Source organism: Ornithorhynchus anatinus, chromosome 2, assembly GCF_004115215.2.
Source record: "Ornithorhynchus anatinus isolate Pmale09 chromosome 2, mOrnAna1.pri.v4, whole genome shotgun sequence".
Lineage (NCBI taxonomy): Eukaryota > Metazoa > Chordata > Mammalia > Monotremata > Ornithorhynchidae > Ornithorhynchus > Ornithorhynchus anatinus.
In genome coordinates, this window is record NC_041729.1 from 162,309,086 (window position 1) to 162,331,366 (window position 22,281).

Consider the following 22,281-nt stretch of genomic DNA (forward strand, 5'->3'; position numbering starts at 1 on the left):
GAGGAGATGGGCCTTCAATGTTTGCTTTGAAAGTGCGGAGAGTAATTGTCGGTTGTAAAGAGGGAGGGAATTCCAAACCAGAAGAAATGAATATGTGATTAATCAATCAATGGTATTTATTGAGCACTTACTGTATGTGGAGGACTGTACTTAACAGTTGGAAGAGTCCAGTACAACAGAGTTGGGAAACACATTCCCTGCCCACAGGAGCTCTAGACTGTAAGCTAGTCATTGGCATGAAATGTGTCTAATATAATAATAATAATAATAATAATAATAATATTAGAAGGCTTTTGAGACTACCATGGACAAACAAATGGATTTTGGAGCAAATTAAAACAAAGCGGTCTTTGGAAGGCCAAATGACTCGACTTAGATGAGCATATTTTGGACACATAGGAGGACTGATTCTCTGGAGAAGACTAATGTTAGGAAAAGTCCAGGGAAAAGGTGGAAGAGGCAGGCCGGCAGCTAGGTGGATAGAGGCCATAGCAAGGCTAACGGAAGTACCATTAGAAAGGTTGCGGATTATGACAGAGGACAGGAAGTTCTGCAGAAAGTATATCCATGGAGTTGCTATGAATCAGAAATGACTCAATGGCACTTAATAATAATAATAATATGGTAGGGAATGTGTCTATTGATAATAATGATAATAATGGTATTTGTTAAGCACTTCCTGTGTGCCAGGCACTGTTCTAAGCTCTGGGGTAGATACAAGATAGTCGGGTTGGACATAGTTCCCGTCCCACGTAGGGCTCAGCGTCTCGATCCCCATTTTACAGATGAGGGAAGTGAGACCCAGAGAAGTGAAGTGACTTGCCCAAGGTCACACAGCAGACAGGTGGCAGAGCCGGGATTAGAACCCAAGACCTTCCGAGTCCCAGGCCCGGGGTCTAGCCACTAGGCCATGCTGCGGATGGATGGATGGATGGATGGCTGAGTGGATGAAGGGGTGAATGAATCCCGGACGATGGCAAGTTGTCCCAGCTGTCCCCGTTTATATTTTCCAGGCACTCTTTCTCCCTTCTTCTCGGTCCTGCTGTGGATGGCGGTGGCGGCCTGCACGGCCATGCTGTTCCTCTTCTCCAAACCCTCGGGCATCCGGCCCTTCCTGGTGTCCGTCATGCTCAGGTCCATATACACCATAGGGCTCGGCCCAACGCTCATACTGCTCGGGACGGCTAACGTGAGTACCTCGAGGGACTCTGGGAGAGGACAGAGGTCAGGGCATGTGTAACTAGTCGATGAGAGTCTGCCCCAATATCTGCTGCGCTTTTTCAGAAATGAACAAGCGCCGTGGGATTTCCACCCGTTCACAACCCCTTAAAGTTTGATTTTAAAAGGCTTGATGTGAACGCTCGAAGGGTGTCTTAAGAGTTCATTCATTCAATCGTATTTATTGAGCGCTGACTGTGTGCAGAGCACTATACTAAGCGCTTGGGAGAGGACAATTCGTCAATAAACAGACACATTCCCTGCCCACGACAACCGGGCCGGGGCGAGACTGTGTCCAACCTGATTCATTTTTATCTACCTTAGCACTTAGAACGGTGCTTGGCACATAGTAAGAACGCAGGAAATGTGCTTGCTAATATCATTTTGTACTCTGTTGTTATTTTGTACTCTCTGAAGCACTTGGTACAACGTGATCAACTCATATCCACTTCAGCAGGTGCTTGCAACGGTGCTTGGCCCGTAGTAAGCACTTAACAAGTACCCTAATTAATTAATCTAGCACTCAAAAAATACGTTTGAATGACTGAACCTTAATTATTATAATTAAAAACTACCAATATACTTATCAATATTTATCTCTACAGTAGAAAGAGATGAATATAGATAACTATTAAAGGAGAAGGTCAAGACGGAGTAGATGTATTCAAAATCGGCGTCACGCGAGCACGTTGAAGTCGATCCGACATCTGCCTAATTTGTTTCTCTCTTGTAGCTTTGTAACAAGATTGTGTTCCTCGTGAGTTTTGTGGGGAACCGCGGCACATTTACTCGAGGATACCGAGCGGTCATTATGGACATGGCCTTTCTCTACCATGTTGCATACGTCCTGGTGTGTACGCTGGCTCTGTTTTTCCACGAGTTCTTCTATAGCTTCCTGGTGAGTACCTCTCTGTGACGAGAATCACGATCGGTGATAAGGGCGGGGAATGTGTCCATTATACGGTTATAGTCTATTCTCCCCAGCGCTTAGTAGAGTGCTCTGCACACAGTAAGCGTGCAATAAATGCGACTGATTGATTGAAACGTAGACAATACCTTCTTTCTTGGGGCTATTCCCTTTCTGCGTGGCAGGTTCTGACAATGGGGCCAATTCACAGATCTGTGACATTTACATCTGTTGTTATGTGAAGCCGACCAGGGCCTCTTCATTCGATTGTTCAGAGAAGCAAATCAGAAACTGTTATTTTGATTAATCTGAGGATCAGATCAGTGCTCTTATTTGGATTATTCTGAGGAGCCAAAGCAGCACTCCCAAGATCCCTTTGGACTTGGACTTTATGTAATAATAGTAATAACGTTGGTATTTGTTAAGCGCTATGTGCCAAGCACTGTTCTAAGCACTGGAATGTAATAAAATAAGTCCCTGTCCCACATGGGGCTCACCGTCTTAAACGATTTAAGGGTAGCAAGCCTGGTGGCTGTTTCCTGAGAAAGAAGTCTTGATTTCTTTCTCCTACATGAAGTCCAAAGGGATCTTGGAAGTCCTGCTTTGGCAACTCGGTTGTCTTGTTTTTGTTTTGTGTTCTGTTTTGCTTTGCTGTCTGTCTCCCTCGATTAGACTGTGTGCCTGTCATTGGGCAGGGATTTTCTCTATCTGTTGCTGAACTGTACATTCCAAGCGCTTAGTACAGTGCTCTACACATAGTAAGCGCTCAATAAATACTATTGAATAAATGAATAAATGAACTCAGAGCAATCCATATAAGAGTCCCTGATTCGCTCCTCAGAACAGTGGAAATAGGAGCCCTTGATTTGCGCCTCAGAACAGAGGAGGCCCATCTCCTCCAGGAGGCCTTCCCTGACTGAGTCCTCCTCTCCTCTTCTCTCCCTTCTGCGCCGCTCTGACTTGCTCCTTCGTTCATCCTCCCTCCCTTCCCACGGCACAAATATGTATATCTGTAGAGAGGCTCTGATTTTGATTATTCTGAGGAGCAAACCAGGGCTCTGATTTTGATTGTCTGGAGGAACACATCAGGGACTCTTATTTGGATTTGGATTGGATTATTTGGATTGTTCTGCGCTGTTAATCAGAGACTTTTATTTTGCTTGTTCTGAGGAGCTATTCAGGCCCTTTTATTTTGATTGTTATTCATTCAATCGCATTTATTGAGCGCTCACTGTGTGCAGAGCACTGTACTAAGTGCTTGGAATGTACAATTCGGCAACAGATAAAGACAATCCCTGCCCAACAACGGGCTCACAGTCTACAAGGGGGAGACAGACAACAGAACAAAACAGGCAGACAGGCATCCATAGCATCAAAATAGACAAATAGAATCATAGCTATATACACATCATTAATAAAATAGAGTAATAAATAATATATACAAATAATCACAGGGGAGGGGAAGGGGGAAGAGAAGAGGGGGCACTGGGGAGAGCTCAGTGTGGGAAGGCCTCCTGGAGGAGGTGAGCTCTCAGTAGAGCTTTGAAGAGGGGAAGAGAGTTATGAGACACAAACTCAGGGATTTCATTTTGATTGTTCTGAGCTGCAAATCAAGGAATTTTATTTTGATTATTCTGAGGAGCAAATCAGGCCCTCTTGAATCCTTAGGAGACACAAACCATGGACTTTTATTTTGATTACTATGAGAAGCAATCTGGGACTTTTATTTTGATGATTAATAATAATAATAATAATAATATTTATTGAGTGCTTACTGTGTGCAAAGCACTGTACTAAGTGCCTGGGAGAGTACTTTCGAAGCGCTTAATACAGTGCTCTGCACACAGTAAGTGCTCAATAAATACAATTGAATTGAACATCAAACATTCCTGGACCACAACCAGCTCCTAGTCTAGAAAGGGAGAGAGACACTAATATAAATAAATAGATAAAGAAATAAATAACAGCCATATCAGCTGTGTTTCTTTGGGCAAGTCACTTAATTCCTCTGTGCCTCAGTTCCCTCATTGGTCAAATGGGGAGTAAGACTGTGAGCCCCATGTGGGACAACCTGATTACCTTGTATCTACTCCAGTGCTTAGAACAGGTGCTTGGAACATAGTAACAAATACCAACATCATTATTAATATTGTTATAATATACAGATATATACATAAGTGCCATGGGGAAGGGAGTGAGGATGAATGAAGGAGCAAGTCAGAGCGGCGTAGAAGGGAGTGAGAGAAGAGGAGAGGAGGGCTCAGTCAGGGAAGGCTTCCTGGAGGAGATGGGCCTCCTCTGTTCTGAGGCGCAAATCAAGGACTCCTATTTTGATTGTTTTGAGGAACGAATGACGGATTCTTATTTGGATTTTTCCAAATTGCCAAAACAGGACTCCCAAGATCCCTTTGGACTTCATGTAGGAGAAAGAAATCAAGATTTCTTTTCCAGGAAACAGCCACCACGCTTGCTTCCCTGCAGTCAATTAAAACTGTGAGGCCCATATGGGACAGGGACTGTGTCCAGCCTGATTAACCTGTATCCCCTTCAGCCGGTGCTTAGAACAGTGTTTGGCACATAGTCAGCCCTTAACAAGTACCCTAATTAATTAATCTAGGTTGGATAGGTTGAACTAGAATTGCATACCCTTTCCTCCAGACCGAGAGGAAGAAGCTCTCCACAGAGCGACATGTAAATATTGGCAGCATGAAGATGCTTAAATGAATCATTCTGATACATTATATTGGTTAATATGGGGTGGCTATTTTTAGTACGAACGTCAGCTCAAATGTAAAATAGACTTAAATGAGCTAATTCCATTTTGCTATGGCTTTAAGTTGCCTCAGTAGTTCAACTTTAAAAGTGTGTCTAGACTTGTAAACGTGCTAACTAGAAATAAGATAACAGAAGTTTAAACTATGTTCAGGGAGGTTGCCTAGAGGAAAAACTGTGGCGAAACAAGGTCAGAATGGAATAATCATAATCATCAATGGTATTTATTGAGTGCTAACTGTATTCATAGCACTGATCTGAGCTTAGCACTGTACTAAGCGCTTGGAAGGGTCCAATAGAACAAAAAACAGACAAACCCCAACTGTAGAGTGAACTGCAGATAGAGCGGAAGGACCCTTACCCCTCTCCGAGGGTGAAGATCCTCGGAAACCGTCTCACTGAAGAGCAAAGCCGAGCTCCCTCAGAGACAGGCACCCTGTCTACTTCCCAACTGTATTCACAGTGCTCAGGACAGTGCTCTGCACACAGTAAGCACTTAAATCTCTTTCAATTGCCGACACTCTATTTCTAATACTAGAAACAACGTGGCCTAGTGCATAGAGCATGGGCCTAGGAGTACGAAGGACTTGGGTTCTAAACCTGGCTCTGACATTTGCCCTCTGTGTGACCTTGGGCAAGTCACTTAAGTTCTCGGTGCCTTTGTTTCCTCATCTGGAAAATGAGGAGTCAGTACCTTTTTTTTGGTTATTGGGTATTTTTCTTTGTTTTGGGTTTTGGTTTTTTTTTGTATTTGTAAGCACTTACTATGTTCCAGGCGCTATACTAAGCCCTGGGATGGATACCACCTTATCAGTTTGCACACAGTCCATCTTATTCACTCGTTCAGTCCTATTTCTTGAGCACTTACTGTGTGCAGGGCACAGTACTCAGCGTTTGGGAGAGTACAACAGAACAATAAACAGAAACATTCCCTGCCTACATTCATTCATTCATTCAATTGTATTTATTGAGCGCTTACTGTGTTCAGAGGACTGTACTGAGCGCTTGGAAAGTATAATTCAGCAATAAAGAGAGACAATCCCTGCCCACAGCGGGCTTACAGTCTAGAGCAGGCTCACAGTCTTACTCCCCATTTTCCAGATGAGGTAACTGAGGCCCAGAGAAGTGAAGTGACTGGCCCATGGTCACACATCAGACCAGTGGCAGAACCGGGATTAGAACCCAGGTCCTTCCGACTCCCAGGCTCATTGCTCTTACCGCTAGACCATGCTGTTCTCCCTCCTACTTAGACCTTGAGCCCCTCGTGGGACAGGGACAGTGCCTGGCCTGATTAAAATGTACCTCTCTGTCCAGTTCAGTTTGCTTGCATCCACATGGGTCAGGGACTGTGTCCAACTTGAGTTGCTTGAATCCATCTCAGTGCGTAGTATAGTGCCTGGCACGTAGTCAAATACCATCAAATACCATCATCATAATTATTATTATTACATGTAGTATTAAGACTGGCCATGATTTTTTTCCTTTTAATGGGATTTTTAAGGGCCTACAATTAATTAATTCATTCACTGAGTTGTATTTATTGAGTGCTTACTGTTTGCAGAGTACTGTACTAGGCTCTCGGGAACTACAACACAGCAAGAAATAGTGCCATTCTCTGTTCATAGAGAGTTTACAGTCCAGAGGGGTAGAGACAGACATCAATAGAAATATACGTGCCAGGAACTGTACTAAACACTTAGGAGCAGCGTGGCTTAGTGGAAAGAGCATGGGCTTGGGAGTCAGAGGTCGTGGGTTCTAATCCCGGTTCCGACACTTGTCCTTGTGTGACCTTGGGCAATTCACTTCACTTCTCTGTGCCTCAGTTACCTCAACTGTAAAAATGGGGATTAAAAAATGTGAGCCCCACGTGGGACAATCTGATTATCCTGTATCTACCCCAGTGCTTAGAACAATGCTCTGCACATAGTATGCACTTAACAAATACCATTAACAAATACCATTAGCAAACACTGGGTAGATACAAGCTAATCTGGTTGAACACAGTCCATGTCTCAGTGGGGCTCACAGTCTTACTCCCCATTTTACAGACAAGGGAAGGGAGGTCCAGAGAAGTAGAGTGACTTGCTCAAGGTCACCCAGCAGACAAGTGGCAAAGCTGGGATTAGAACCCAGTTCCTCTGACTCCCAAACCCAGTCTCTTTCCACTAGGCCGTGCTGCTTCTCGAGCTTAATACTGTTTCTTTTGTAGCCACTTAGTTCATTACAAAATTTTGAAGACAGAAGATTTTATGTCCTGCTTGAGAGATGAGTGGCAAGAAGCATAACTGTCTGTGTGGAGAACTTTGTTAAAATGAAAACAATCATTCATTCATTGAATTGTATTTATTAAGCGCTTACTGTGTGCAGAGCACTATATTAAATGCTTGGGAAAGCACAACAATAAACAGTGACGTGCCCTATGCACAGTGAGCTCACAGTCTAGAGGGAATCACCATTCTTTCCTGTCATCATAAATGGTCTTAAATGCTTAATAATGATAACAATAATAGTATTTGTTAAAAATTTCCTATGTACTAAGCACTGTTTAACTCAGTGTTGGGTAGATACAAGGTAATCAGGTTGTCTCACGTGGGGCTCACAATCTTAAGCCCCATTTTACAAATGAGGTAACTGAGGCACAGAGAAGTGAAGTGACTTGCCCAAAGTCACTCAGCAGACCAGTGGTGGATCCAGGATTAGAACCCATATCCTCTGACTCCCAAGCCCATGCTCTTTCCACTAAGCCGCGCTGCTTAGTGGGTGGCCAATTTTCAAGGCAACGACAGATGACACCCATTAACTCAAACAATTAGTACACTGCCCTGCACCCAGTAAGCACTCAATAAAATGATGTATTGATTAACTCGCAGTGAATCCAAGACCTCAAAAAGAACCAGGAATCCATTGGTTAGAAAAGAAAAACGGATCCCAAATTACTCCATATTATTCTGGTCATAATTTCTATACACCAGCTCCCAAACTGGGGAGAGGATTTTCCAGATTATTGCAGGTTCAAAAGAATTTTCCAATGCAATTTTCTATCATCTAATTTCATCTATTTGCTACCACTAAAATCATCAGAAATTACTAAATGTAGTTTCTATTTTCATGCCTTGTGTTCATAGCATGAATGCTTGATTAATTCACTCTTTCAGTGGTTTCAACTTGTGATGCTAAACGCACTTCCTAGTGGATTCTTTTTGGAGTATTTGACGTGAGAGGTGAAAGCTGTTCTAGTTTTTTGTACTTGTATATCTAACATTCTAACATAAGGATAACATTTGGGATAAGCATTTAATACACTTCGTAAAACAACTCTAGAACATCGATAAAAATGAAGCATTAGGAATAAACAGCTGAACACCTGATATTTATTAGCCCTTTCGTTCTCATATTCCATACTGGAATCATTGCCTTCACTTTGATATCTAAAATGGTTTCATCTTCCCATTTTCTCTCTCCCCGAGTGAGTAAATATCGCTTTTAAGGTGCTAGGATTAGATTCCCCTTTATTAGGAAGGATTGTCATTTTAGCATATTGGGTGACTCTACCTTATTTACTCGACTGCACTCCCATTTTTCTCCATTTAGTTTTTATCCATTCTCAGGCTACAGTATAGATATTTGGTATGGCTCTTAGAGGAACACTCGATTCCATGTGGCATTTATATGTTACTATCTATCGACTTATCTCCCTTTTTTTTTTTTTACAGCTGTTCGATCTGGTGTACAGAGAGGAGACTTTGTTGAATGTCATAAAGAGCGTCACCCGAAATGGCCGATCCATCATCCTGACAGCAGTGCTTGCCCTCATCCTCGTCTACCTCTTCTCCATTATCGGGTTCCTTTTCTTGAAAGATGACTTCACGATGGAGGTGGATAGGCTGAAAAACGGAACAGCCTTTCCAGGTATCGCTATCACCACTGGGCTATTTTTAATGGTTTTTGTTCAGCGCTTACTATGGGCCAGGCACTGTTCTAAAAGCTGCAGTAAATGCAGGCGGATTCATTCAATTGTATATATTTAGTGCTGACTCTGTCCAGGGCAGTGTACTAAGCGCTTGGGAAAGTACAATACAACAATAAACTGACATTCCCTGCCCATAATGAGCTCACAGTCTCCCGGTCTTAATTTCCATTTTACAGATGAGGGAACTGAGGTGCAGAGAGGTGAAGTGACTTGTCCAAGGTCACACAGCAAACATGGGGCAGAGGCAGGATTAGAACGCAGGTCCTTCTGACTCCCAGGCTCATTCTCTATCCAGCAGGCCATGCTGCTTCTCCTCATTCATCATCCTGTTTATTTTTTTATTCATTTGTTAAGTGCTTACTTTGTGCCATGCTCTGTTCTAAGATTGGGATAGATACAAGGTAATCAGGTTGGACATGGTCCCTGCATTCATTCATTCAATTGTATTTATTGAGCACTTAGTGTGTGCAGAGCACTGTACTAAGCACTTGGAAAGTACAGTTTGGCAACAGATAGAGACAACCCCTACCCACTGTCATAGTTCCTATTTTACAGATGAGGTCCAAGGTCCCACAGCGGACAAGTGGTGGAGCTGGAACTAGAACCCAGATCCTTCTCACTCCCAGGCCCGTGCTGTAGCCACTAGGCTAAGCTGGTCCTTCTGGTTACTCACTGGAAGGCAGATCAGTCAGTCAATCAATGGAATTTACTGAGCGCTTAATATGTACAGAGCACTGTACTAAGCGCTTGGGAGAGAGCAGAATGACGGAATTAACAGATACGTTCCCTGCCCATGGCGAGCTTACGTTCTCAAGGATACAGAGTCCTTTGAGCCAGAAAGCAGATGAAATTAATGAGAGAAAATGTAGTCTTCTGTTCTGTTGAGTGTGTGGCCATGTTCACTGTCGAAAGACCATCAGCCTGTTATTTTCTTCGACCCCGCATTTTGGTTATGAAAATGTTTAGTGTCATCCAAGTGTAATCCTTTGAGTCAAGGTACAGCGACTGGCTTTAGTACATCGGGTACAAAAGCTTACTTGTGTCACAAATATTACTTTGTGTTGATGTATAGAACCTAAGCAAATAGACTCATGAAAGGTTAATTTAAGAACAATCCAGGGTTGGAAGTCTAAGAACAAGGGATTCATAAAATCTCTGTTTCTTGTTGCTCTTTTGAATTGCTCTTAATTTTTCATCATCATCATCATCAATGGTATTTATTGAGCACGTACATATGCAGAGCGCTGTTCTAAGCACTTGGAAGAGTATGATACCTCAGAGTTGGTAGAAATGTTCCTTGCCCACAGCAAGCTTACTGTCTAGAAGTGGACACAGACATGAATATAAATAAATGATTTCTAATACTATGTAATTTGAAGACATGTACAGAAGTGCTGTGAGGTGGAGGGAGGGCGAATAGCAAATGTCCGGAGGTCGCAGAGCCACATACATAGATGACGCAGAAAGGAGAGGGAGCTGGGGAAAAGAGGACTTAACCAGAGAAGGCTTCTTGGAGGAGGCTTCTTGATTTGGCTATACATCCATAAAACTACTAAATTTATTTAACCATCAACCTTTTATTCAGTGTTTTCCTAATTGTTTCACTCTTCGCAACTCTACAACCTTATTGGTGTAAGGAGAATCATGGTGGTTGTTAAAGTTCATTCATTCAAATCATATTTATTGAGCGCTTACTGTGTCCAGAGCACTGTACGAAGCGCTTGGAAAGTGCGATTCGGCAACAGATAGAGACAATCCTTACCCAACAATGGGCTCACAGGGATGGTTGAGGTCCTTTAGTACTTGTTCTTTTTGGCTTGTTTATTGTTTTTATCCCTCATGAAAGAAAGGAACACTTTTCTTCTGCTCTTCACCTGGCTCCAACCCTCACTCATCTCCTCTTTCCTCTCTCCCCATTCCTTTCCTATTCTCCCCACACTCTTTTCTTTTCTTTATTCTCTTCCTTTATCTTCTCCCCCTTCATTGTTTTTCTTTGCCATCTTTTCCTTAGAGAAGCAGCGTGGCCTAGAGCAAGTCACTTCAGCTGGCTTTGCCACTTACCTCCTGTGTGACCTCGGGCAAGTCGCTTCACTTCTCAATTTCCTGTAAAATGGGGATTCTGTATTGTAATTAGTAATAATTGTGATGTTTCTCAAGTCCCTTTTATGTGCCAAGCAGTGTAGTAAGCACTGGGGTAGACATAAAGTAATCAGGTTCCACGTGGGGCTCACAACCTAAGTAGGAGGGAGAACAGGTTTTGAATCCCCATTTTGTAGTGACTTTCCCAGGGTCACAGTACAGACAAGTGATATAGCTGGGATTAGAACCCAGGTCCTCTGCCTCCCAGGCCCGGTGTCTTTCCATTAGACCACACTGCTTCCATTCTGTTCTCCCTCCTGATTAAAAAGTGAACCTGATGAGAATCCATGACAGCGCCTGACCTGATAATCATGTATTTACCCCAAAACTTAGTTGAGTGCTTGGCAAATAGTAAGAGCTTAACAAATACCACATTTATTATTACCCATTTATTCTCCCACTTCCTTTTCTACTCTCCTCCTCCTCCTTTTGTTTTTTTAATGGTATTTGTTAAGTACTTACTATGTGCCAGGCACTGTACTAAATGCTGGGTTAGATACAAGAAAATGAGGTTGAACACAGTCATTCATTCATTCATTCAATAGTATTTATTGAGCGCTTACCATGTGCAGAGCACTGTACTAAGTGCTTGGAATGTACAAATCGGCAACAGATGGAGACAATCCCTGCCCATTGATGGGTTTACAGTCTAATCTGGGGAGACAGACATACAAAAACAATAGCAATAAATAGAATCAAGGTGATGAACATTTCATTAAAATAATAGCAATAAATAGAATCAAGGTGATGTACTTCTCATTAACAGAATAAATAGGGTAATGAAAATATATACAATTGAGCAAACGGGCACAGTGCTGAGGGGAGGGGAAGGGAGAGGGGGAGGAGCAGAGGGAAAGGGGGGACAGTCCATGTCCCACATGGGGTTCACAGTCTTAACACCAATTTTAGAGATAAAGTAACCGAGTCCCAGAGATAAGTGACTTGCCCAAGGTCACATAGACATGTGGTGGACCCGGAATTAAAACCCAGGTCCCTGCCTCCCAGACCCATGCTGTTTCTGCTAGGCCACTCTGCTTCTCCGTCTTCTCCTTTCTCCCCTCTTCTTTATTTTCTTCCCTTCATTGTCTCTCCCTTCATCACTTTCTTCTCTTTTCTCCCCTCTTCTTTATTTTCTTCCTTACATTGTCTCTCCCTTCATCACTTTTCTGTTTCTTCTCTTTCCCAATCCATTTTCCTCCTCCTTTAATCCTTCCTTTGCTCCTTTCCCCCCACACCCAATTTTCCCTACTACCACTCAGCCTTTCCTTCTCTCCCCTTTCCTTTGTTTTGGTGCTAATCAAGAAATCCTTAGTCCACTGCTCTGCACACAGTAAGCACTCAATAAGTAATAATAATAGTGGTACTCGTAAAGTGCTTACTATGTGCCAAACACTGTTCTATGCACTGGGTAGATACAAGTAAACAGGTTGGGACAGTCCTTGTCCCACATGGGGCTCACACTCTTATCCCAGTTTTCCAGATGAAGGAACTGGGAGCCAGAGAAGTGAAATGACTTACCCAAGGTCTTGCAGCGGATGCGTGGCAGAGCCGGTATTAGAACCCAGGTCCTTCCGAATCCCAGGCCCGGGCTCTACCCACCATTGATGATGATGATGATGAAATCTGACAGGGGATTAGTCATTTCCAACTGCCGGTGGCTAGAACCCGGCAGATCATTCCCCGTGATTCAAGGTCTCTGCGCACCTCACCGTACCCCGCTTTCTCTCTCGTCTCTCGTCAGGTGCCGGCGAAGTTCCTACCATGACTCTGACCTCGGTTTGGGGACAGTGTGCCAAGGAAAACTGTTCCCCAACAATCCCATTGCCAAACGCAGGTGAGTGAATTCCAGGAGAGGATGGCGGTGGGAACCCCCCTACCTGAGAGGGGGGGAATTTTGGGGGGAAGCTCTTCCAGTTTAAGGCCGAGAGACTTGTGACGTGCCGTTGGGCCTGGGGTGATGATAAGCAACGTCCACCCAAAGGAGGGCTCGGTGCTTAGGGTAGGGCTCTCTCGCTCCACCTACCTCTTTCTCAGCCTTCTCATATGGTCTGTCTCTAGCCTCATGACCGATACCTCAAAAATGCCTTAGAGGATTGGAAAAAAAGCACCAGAACACCTCAAGATAGCATTATGGGAAGCCCTGGATTTTACAGAATCACACTAAATCAATCAGTCGTACTTATTGAGCACTTACTGCATGCTGAGCTCTGTACTAAGCGCTTGGGAGAGTATACTGAGGGACTTAGTGCTTCTGAATGTGCCCCATATGGGATCAGAGACAGGGAAGCAGCATGACCTAGTGGATAGAGCACGGTCCTGGGAGCCAGAAGGACCTGGGTTCTAAAACTGGCTCTCCTACTTGTCTGCTGTGTGAATTTGGGCAAGTCATTTCACCTCCCTGGGCCTCAGTAACCTCATCGGTAAGACCGTAAGCCCCATGTGGGACAGGGACTGTTTCCAATGCAATTTCTTTGTATCACTGCCAGTGCTTAGTAATAATAATAATAATAATAATGAATGTGGTATTTGTTAAGTGCTTACTATGTGCCAAGCACTGTTCTGAGCACTGGGGTAGATACAGGGTAATCAGGTTGTCCCACGTGGGGCTCACAGTATTAATCCCCATTTTACAGATGACTTAACTAAACCACCGAGAAGTAAAGTGACTTACCCACTGTCACATAGCTGCCAAGTGGCAGAGCCGGGATTCAAACCCATGACCTCTGTCTCTCAAGCCCGGGCTCTTTCCACTGAGCCACGCTGCTTCTCTGAGAAGTGAAGTGACTTGCCCAAAGTCACATAGCAGACAAGTGGCGGAGGCGGGATAAGAACCCATGACCTCTGACTCCCAAACCCGTGCTCTTGCCACTAAGCCATACTGCTTCTCAAGCCATGGTGCTTCTCAGGCTCTGACATTTAGAAAGCACTTAACAAATACCACAATTATTATCATCATCATTATTATTATTACTGTGTCTGACTTGATTATCTTGTTTGTACCTAAGTGTTTGGTACAGTGCTTGGCACCTCGTAAGCACTTAAAACAAATGTCGCCGTTGTTATTATTACCTCTGCTTCGGCTTTACGACTCAACAGTTTCGACCTTAAAACAGTATCCCCCCGTTTGCTACTAGATTACAGAACTTCATCGGAAGTGGCAGGAGGGACTCATGTTGAATCCCAGGAGAAATATGGACATGATTTTTAAATTTCCTATTATTCCTTTGTGGGTAAATGCTATAAAACCACCTTTCCCCTGGGCTAAAAGAGAAAAGCTCTTTCTAGAGAACTGACAAATTATGTGAATGGTTGGATCCTTAAGTTTTGAAGACACAGATGCATAGCAGAGAGGCAGCATAGCCTAGTGGAAAGAGCATGGGCTTGGGAATCGGAGGACCTGGATTCTAAACCTGTCTCTGCCACTTTTATTCATTCATTCAATAGTATTTATTGAGCATTTACTATGTCCTAAGCGCTTGGAATCTACAATTCGGCAATAGGTAGAGACAGTCGTTGCCCAGAACTACTCACCTTGAACTCTCTTTTATTATTTTGTAGTATTTGTTAAGCATTTACTGTGTGTCAAACACTGTTCTAAAGAGCTGGAGTAATAATAATGTTGGTATTTGTTAAGCGCTTACTATGTGCAGAGCACTGTTCTAAGCGCTGGGGAAGACACAGGGGAATCAGATTGTCCCACGTGGGGCTCACAGTCTTCATCCCTATTTTACAGATTAGGTAACTGAGGCAAAGAGAAGTTAAGTGACTTGCCCAAAGTCACACAGCTGACAGGTGCCAGAGTTGGGATTCGAACTCATGACCTCTGACTCCAAAGCCCGGTCTCTTACAAGTTAATTAGGTAGGACACTGTCCCTGTCCCCCATGGGGCTCACAGTCTATGTAGGAAGGAGGACAAGTATTGAATCCCCATTTTACAGTTGAGGAAACTGAGACACAGAGCTGTCAAGTGATTTGCCCAAGATCACACAGCAAACAGTTGACAGCACTGGGATTAGAACCGAGATCCTCCGACTCCCAGGTCTGGGCTCTTTCCACAAGGCCAAGCTGCGTCTCTCTTGTCTGCTTTGTGACCTTGGGCAAGTCACTTTCATTCATTCATTCGTATTTATTGAGCGCTTACTATGTGCAGAGCACTGTACTAAGCACTTGGAATGTACAATTCGGCAACAGAGACAATCCCTGCCCAATGATGGGCTCACAGTCTAGAAGGGGGAGACAGCAAAACAAAACAGAACGAAACGAAAACAAGACAACATCATCAAGATAAATAGAATCAAGGAGATGTGTACCTCATTAACAAAATAAATAGGGTAATAAATAATATTTACAAATGAGCACAGTGCTGAGAGGAAGGGGGAAGAGCAGAGGGTGGGGGAGAGAAGAGGGGAGGGGGAACAGAGGAAAAGGGGGGGCTCAATCTGGGAAGGCCTCCTGGAGGAGGTGAGCTCTCAGTAGGGCTTTGAAGAGGGCAAGAGAGTTAGTTTGGCGGAGGTGAGGAGGGAGGGCGTTCCGGGACAGCGGGAGGACGTGGCCCAGGGGTCGACGGCGGGACGGGTGAGACTGGGGGACGGTGAGGAGGTGGGCGGCAGAGGAGCGGAGCGTGCGGGGTGGGCGGTAGAAAGAGAGAAGGGAGGAGAGGTAGGAGGGAGCGAGGGGATGGACGGCTTTGAAGCCAAGAGTGAGGAGTTTCTGCTTGATGCGAAGGTTGATAGGCAACCGCTGGAGGTTTTTGAGGAGAGGAGTGACATGCCCAGAGCATTTCAGTAGGAAGATGATCCGGGCAGCGGAATGAAGAATAGACTGGAGTGGGGAGAGACAGGAGGAAGGGAGATCTGAGAGGAGGCTGACACAATCATCCAGTCGGGATATTATGAGAGCTTGTACCAGCATGATAGCCATTTGGGTGGAGAGGAAAGGGCGGATCTTGGTGATATTGTAAAGGTGAGATCGGCAGGTGTAGGTGACGGATTGGATGTGGGGGGTGAATGAGAAAGCCGAGTCAAGGATGACATCAAGGTTGAGGGCTTGAGAGACGGGAATGATGGTCGTACCATCCACAGTGACAGGAAAGTCGGGAAGAGAACAGGGTTTGGGAGGAAAGATAAGGAGCTCAGTTTTGGACATGTTGAGTTTTAGGTGGCGGGCAGACATCCAGGTGGAGATGTCCTGAAGACAGGAGGACATACGAGCCTGGATGGAGGGGGAGAAAACAGGGGAGGAGATGTAGATTTGGTTGTCATCTGCATAGAGATGATAGTTGAAGCCGTGGGAGCAAATGAGTTCACCAAGGGAGTGAGTAGAGATGGAGAACAGAAGAGGGCCGAGAACTGACCCTTGAGGAAGCCGTACAGTTAGGGGATGGGAGGGGGAGGAGGAGCCTGCGAAGGAGACCGAGAATGAACGGCCAGAAAGATAAGAGGAGAACCGGGAGAGGACGGAGTCTGTGAAGCCAAGGTAAGATAAGATGTGGAGGAGAAGGGGATGATCGACAGTGTCAAAGGCAGCTGAGAGGTCGAGGAGGGTCAGGATAGAGTAGGAGCCATTAGATTTGGCAAGAAGGAGGTCATGGGTGACCTTTGAGAGGGCAGTTTCGGTGGAGTGGAGGGGATGGAAGCCAGATCGGAGGGGGTCCGGGAGAGTTGGAGTTGAGGAATTCAAGGCAGCGAGTGTAGACGACTCATTCTAGGAGTTTGGAAAGGACTGGTAGGAGGGTGATAGGACGATAACTGGAAGGGGAAGTGGAGTCAAGAGAGGGTTTTTTTAGGATGGGGGAGACATGGGCATGTTTGAAGGCAGAGGGGAAGAAGCCATTGGAGAGTGAGTGGTGAAAGATTGAAGTTAAGGAGGGGAGGAGGGCAGGGGGATCAGAAGATCATGGGTTCTAATCTTCAGTATGCCACTTGTGTTTTCTGTGACCTTGGGCAAGTCACTTCACTTCCCCGAGCCTCAGTTCCCTCATTTGTAAATTTGGGATTAAGACTTTGAGCCCTTTGTGGGAGAGGGCCTGTGTCCAGCCTGATTATCTTGTATCTATCCCAGTGCTTAATACAGTGCCTGGCACATAGTGAGTGGTTAACAAATACCATAATCATTATAAATCAGTCCAATTAATAATAATGATAGTAGTAATATTGTTCTTATCTGTCCATCTCCCCCGATTAGACTGTAAGCCCATCAAAGGGCAGGGACTGTCCTATCTGTTACCGATTTGTACATTCCAAGTGCTTAGTACAGTGCTTTGCCCATAGTAAGTGCTCAATAAATACTATTGAATGAATAGTAATATTTATTAAGTGCTTACCACGTGCTACGGATTGAGAAGCAGCAGGGCCTTGAGGAAATATTCATTCACTCATTCATTCAGTCATATTCATTGAGTACTTACTGTGTGCAAAGTGGTTGGGAGAGTACAATATAACAATAAACAGACACATTCCCTGCCCACAGTCAGCTTACAGGGTAGAGATGAGCTTACATAGCATGAGCTTGGGAGTCCCAGGACCTGGGTTCTGATTCTGGCTCCACCACTTCTCTGCTGTGTGACTTTGGGCAAATCACTTCAGTTTCATTCATTCAATCGTATATATTGAGCGCTTTCTGTGTGTTTGAAAAGTACAATTTGGCAACAGATAGAGACAATCCCTACCCAGCCACGGGTTCAGAGTCTTCTCCGTGCCTCAGCTATCTCATCTGCACAATGGGAGTTTGATACCTGTTCTCCCTCCTACTTACCCTGTGAGGCCCATGTGGGATGTGATTACCGTCTATCTGCCCCAGTGCTTAATATACTGCTTGGCACATAGTAGACGTTTAACCAATGCAATGGTTATTATCGTTATTTAGTAGCTTCAAGACTATGAGAGCAGACACAGTCCCAGTCCCCGACGGGATTCACAGTCAGCCTGATCCCCATTTCACAGATGGGGAGACTGAGGCCACGAGAGGTGAAGCTACTTGCCCGAGTTTGCACAGTAGACCAGTATCCTGCTCACAGCGGCCTCAATTTTGGGAAGCAGCGTGGCTCACTGGAAAGAGCACGGGCTTTGGAGTCAGAGGTCATGGGTTCGAACCCCGGCTCTACCACTTGTCAGCTGTGTGACTTTGGGCAAGTCACTTAACTTCTCGGTGCCTCAGTTACCTCATCTGTAAAATGGGGATTAAGACTGTGAGCCCCACGTGGGACAACCTGATTCCCCTGTGTCTACCCCAGCGCTTAGAACAGTGCTCGGCACATAGTAAGCTCTTAACAAATTAACTGGAATTGCTTTGGGAAGAGGCATGGTTTAGTGGCTGGGCAACTGGACCTGGGCGTCAGAAGGACTTGGGTTCTAATCCCGGCTCCGGCCCTTGTCTGCTGGGTGGTCTTGGTCAAGCCTCTTGCCTTCTCTGTACGTCACTTATCTGGAAAATGGGGATTAGAGCTGTGAACCCCATTTGGGACAGGGACTTTGTCCAACCTGGCTAGCTAGTATCTACCCCAGTGCTGAATTGCTTCCTTTATTCATCCCCCACCTCCCAGCCCCACAGCACTTTTGTCCATATCTGTCATTAATTTAGTTCTATTCATGTCTGTCTCCCCATCTAGACTGGATGCTCGTTGGGGGCGGGGAATATGTCTTTCTATTGTTTAATTGTACTCAGTACAGCGCACTGTGCACAGTAAGCGCTCAATAATTAGGAGCAAACGAATGGCACAGAGTAAGTGCTTAACAAATTTCAGGAAAAAAAGGGAATTCAAGCCTCCAAATAAATCATTTGCATCGATTAGCACCTCGCTCGCCTGGAACCGGGAAAGTCAGAGACAAAGCAAGCGCACTGGTACTGTACCATCCAGTTCCACGGCTCGTGTCGAACAAGCCTCCCTTATTCACGTTTTCCACTGTGGCGTTCCGGGTTTCTGGGCACTCTTTGTGTTTGACTCTGCATCAGGAGAAACAGATAAGCGGGTTCGATTGTCTCGTTCTCGCCATCTGTAAATCCTCTGGCATTTTGCACGTTCGATAAGAATTGGGTGAAAGCCGGAATCTAATCTGGGTTTGGCATTGACTCTCACATTCAACCGCCTCTTATCTGGGTTCAAGGTGAGGGTTGAGATTTTTATGTAGTCACTCAAGCGTGTGTGCTTCTCCGTGTGTGTGTATACACTTATGCATATAGCCGTAATTTTATTTATCTGTATTGATGTCTGTTCATTTGTATTGATGTCTGTCTCCCCCCCGCCAGACTGCGAGCTCGTTGTGGACAGGGATCGTCTCTCTTTATTGTTGTATTGTACTTTCCCAAGAGCTTAGTACAGTGCTCTGCACGCAGTAAGCGCTCAATAAGTATGACCGACTGAATGAATGAATGAAAATAGCACCCGATACTCACACTGGCATCAACAATAAGCCTGGCTCAGGAGAGGCTCGTGATGGAGCTGTGTCTTGTGAAACGAGCCACCCACTGTGAGTGCTAAAAAAAGGAACTTCCATTTCTCATAATAATAATGTTAATAATAATGTAACTATGGTACTTGTTAAGCGCTTACTATGCAGAGAAGCAGCGTGGCTCAGTGGAAAGAGCATGGGCTTTGGAGTCAGGGCTCATGAGTTCGAATCCCAGCTCTGCCACTTGGCTGTGTGACTGTGGGCAAGTCACTTAACTTCTCTGTGCCTCAGTTCCCTCATCTGTAAAATGGGGATTAAGACTGTGAGCCCCACGTGGGACAACCTGATTCCCCTATGTCTACCCCAGCGCTTAGAACAGTGCTCGGCACATAGCAAGCGCTTAACAAATACCAACATATATGCCAAGCACTGTCCTAAGTCCTGGGGTAGATACAAGTGGATCAGATTGGAAACGGTCCCTGTCCCACGTGGGGCTCACAGTCTTAATCCCCATTTTACAGATGAGGGAACCGAGGCCCAGAGAAGTGAAGTGATTTACCCAAGGTCACACAGCAGACGTGAGGCAGAACCGGGATTAGAACTGAAGTCCTTCTAACTCCCAGGCCCATGCTCTATCCACTAAGCCATGCTTTCCCATTCACCTGTTGTTGCTCCAAAAGAATATAGTATATTCCTTTAAAGAAAGAGGAATGCTAGTTGATGTGATTTGAAAAACCATGGCATGACTTAAACGCTTTCTGTGAGCCAAACACTGCGCTACCTGCTGGGGGAAACTACAGATCAGACCACATGCAGCCTGAGAAGCAGCATGGCATAGTGGATAGAGCACGGGCCTGGGAGTAAGAAAGCCATGAGTTCTAATCCCCGCTCTGCCACTTGTCTGCTGAGTGACCTTGGACAAGTCACTTCTCTACTCTGTGCTTCAGTTACCTCATCTGTAAAATGGAGGTTGAAACTGTGAGCCCCACATGGGACAGGGACTGTGTCCCACATCATTTGCTCATATCCACCCCAGCTTTCAGTACAGTGCCTGGCACATAATAAGTACTTAAAAAATATCGTAATTATTTTTATTATTTTTAAGAGGGAGGGAGAATCAGGATTTAGATCCCCATTTTACAGATGTAGAAACTGAGGCCCAGAGACGTTAAGTAATTTTCTCAAGGCCACACATCAGGTCAGTGGTCAATCCACTGGGTCACATTGCCTCCCATAATCCCCAGTGTGGTCTCACTGTTAAAAATCAATCAGTCAATCAATGATATTTACTGAGCACTTCCTTTGTGCAGAGCACAGGACTAAGTTTTGAAAGACTACAATATAACAAGATTCCGTAGACGTGTTCCCCGTCCACAAGGAGCTTATAGTCTCAAGGTTGGTCCCTAAGGAAGAGAGATGTGTGGAGAAAGTCAGAATATGCACTTCACCCAAAGTCAGTATATTTTGGTTTCTCTCCTTTGGTTCCTCTCCTCTTTGGTTGCACAATAAGAGAGCCGGTGTTGTAATTTTTAAAACTGTATTTGTTAAGTACTTACTCTGTGCCGGGCATTGTATTAAGCACTGGAGAAATTACAAGCTAATCAGGTTAGATATAGTGCAGGTCCCTCAAGGGACTCACACCCTTAATCCCCATTTTACAAGTGCGGGACCTGAGGCCCGGAGAAGGGAAGTGACTTGCCCAAGGTCACACAGCAGACAAGTGGGGGGAGCCAGAATTAGAACCCAGGTCTTTCTGACTCCCAGGCTGGGGCTCTTACCACTAGGCCACGCTGGACATTAACTCCAACCCTCATCTTGTTGACCTACCAAGGGACTGGTGAGAAGCAGAGTGGCATAGTGGAAACGGAACGGGCTTGGGAGTCAGAGGTCGTGGGTTCTAATCCCGGCTCCACCACTTATCACCTGTGTGACTTGGGGCAAGTCACTTAACTTCTCTGTGCCTCAATTACCTCATCTGTAAAATGGGGATTAAGACTGTGAGCCCCACGTGGGACAACCTAATTTCCTGGTATCTATCCCAGTGCTTAGAACGGTGGTAAGCTCTTAACAAATACCATCATTAATTAGCTAATCATCTTATGTTCAAAATGATTTACATCAACATTTCTATAACAAATTGCCTATAATTAAAGTTTTGGACTACCAAACCAAGTGTTTCCGGTTTACAGAAAGTATTTTGATGACCGTATATTGTTTTCCAAGTTCCTCCTCAAGCATATTATTTCAGTTAATCATGCAAGTATAAAATTGACGTTTATTAAATGGTATTATTCCTGAGAGCACCATAGTCAGAGTTTGTTGAAAACCAGCATAGAGAGCCAACATCAGATTTCAGGGGAAAAGGTGGCCTACTCAGTAATAATAATAATAATAGTAAATATGGTACTGGTTAAGCACTTACTGTGTGCCAAGCACTGTTCTACGTGCTGGGGTAGATACAAGCTAATCAGGTTGGATGTAGTCTCTGTCCCACATTAATTAATTATGGAATTCATTAAGTGCTTACTGTGTGTCAGGACCTGTACTAAGTGGTGGAGTGGGTAATAATAATAATAATAATAATAATGTTGATATCTGTTAAGCGCTTACTATGTGCAGAGCACTGTTCTAAGCGCTGGGGTACATACAGGGTAATCAGGTTGTCCCACGTTAGGCTCACAGTTAATCCCCATTTTACAGAGGAAGTAACTGAGGCACAGAGAAGTTAAGTGACTTGCCCAAAGTCACACAGCTGACAAGTGGCAGAGCCGGGAGTCGAACCCATGACTTCTGACTCCGAAGCCCAGGGTCTTTCCACTGAGCCATGCTGCTTATGGGGATGGACACAGTCCCTGTCATTCGTTCATTCATTCAATCATATTTATTAA

At 44.8% G+C, this 22,281-nt stretch overlaps 1 protein-coding gene across 1 annotated transcript in view; it reads left to right on the top strand.

Annotated features, from left to right (window-relative positions):
- The window catches only part of ITPR2 (inositol 1,4,5-trisphosphate receptor type 2), a 428,831-nt gene that overhangs the window by 349,461 nt on the left and 57,089 nt on the right, over positions 1 to 22,281 (top strand). Inside the window, exons 49-52 of the mRNA XM_029057432.2 lie at positions 1,014 to 1,189; positions 1,952 to 2,116; positions 8,611 to 8,806; positions 12,748 to 12,840. Of these exons, the coding sequence (XP_028913265.1) occupies positions 1,014 to 1,189; positions 1,952 to 2,116; positions 8,611 to 8,806; positions 12,748 to 12,840 (630 nt within the window). The remainder of the gene's footprint in view (positions 1 to 1,013; positions 1,190 to 1,951; positions 2,117 to 8,610; positions 8,807 to 12,747; positions 12,841 to 22,281) is intronic.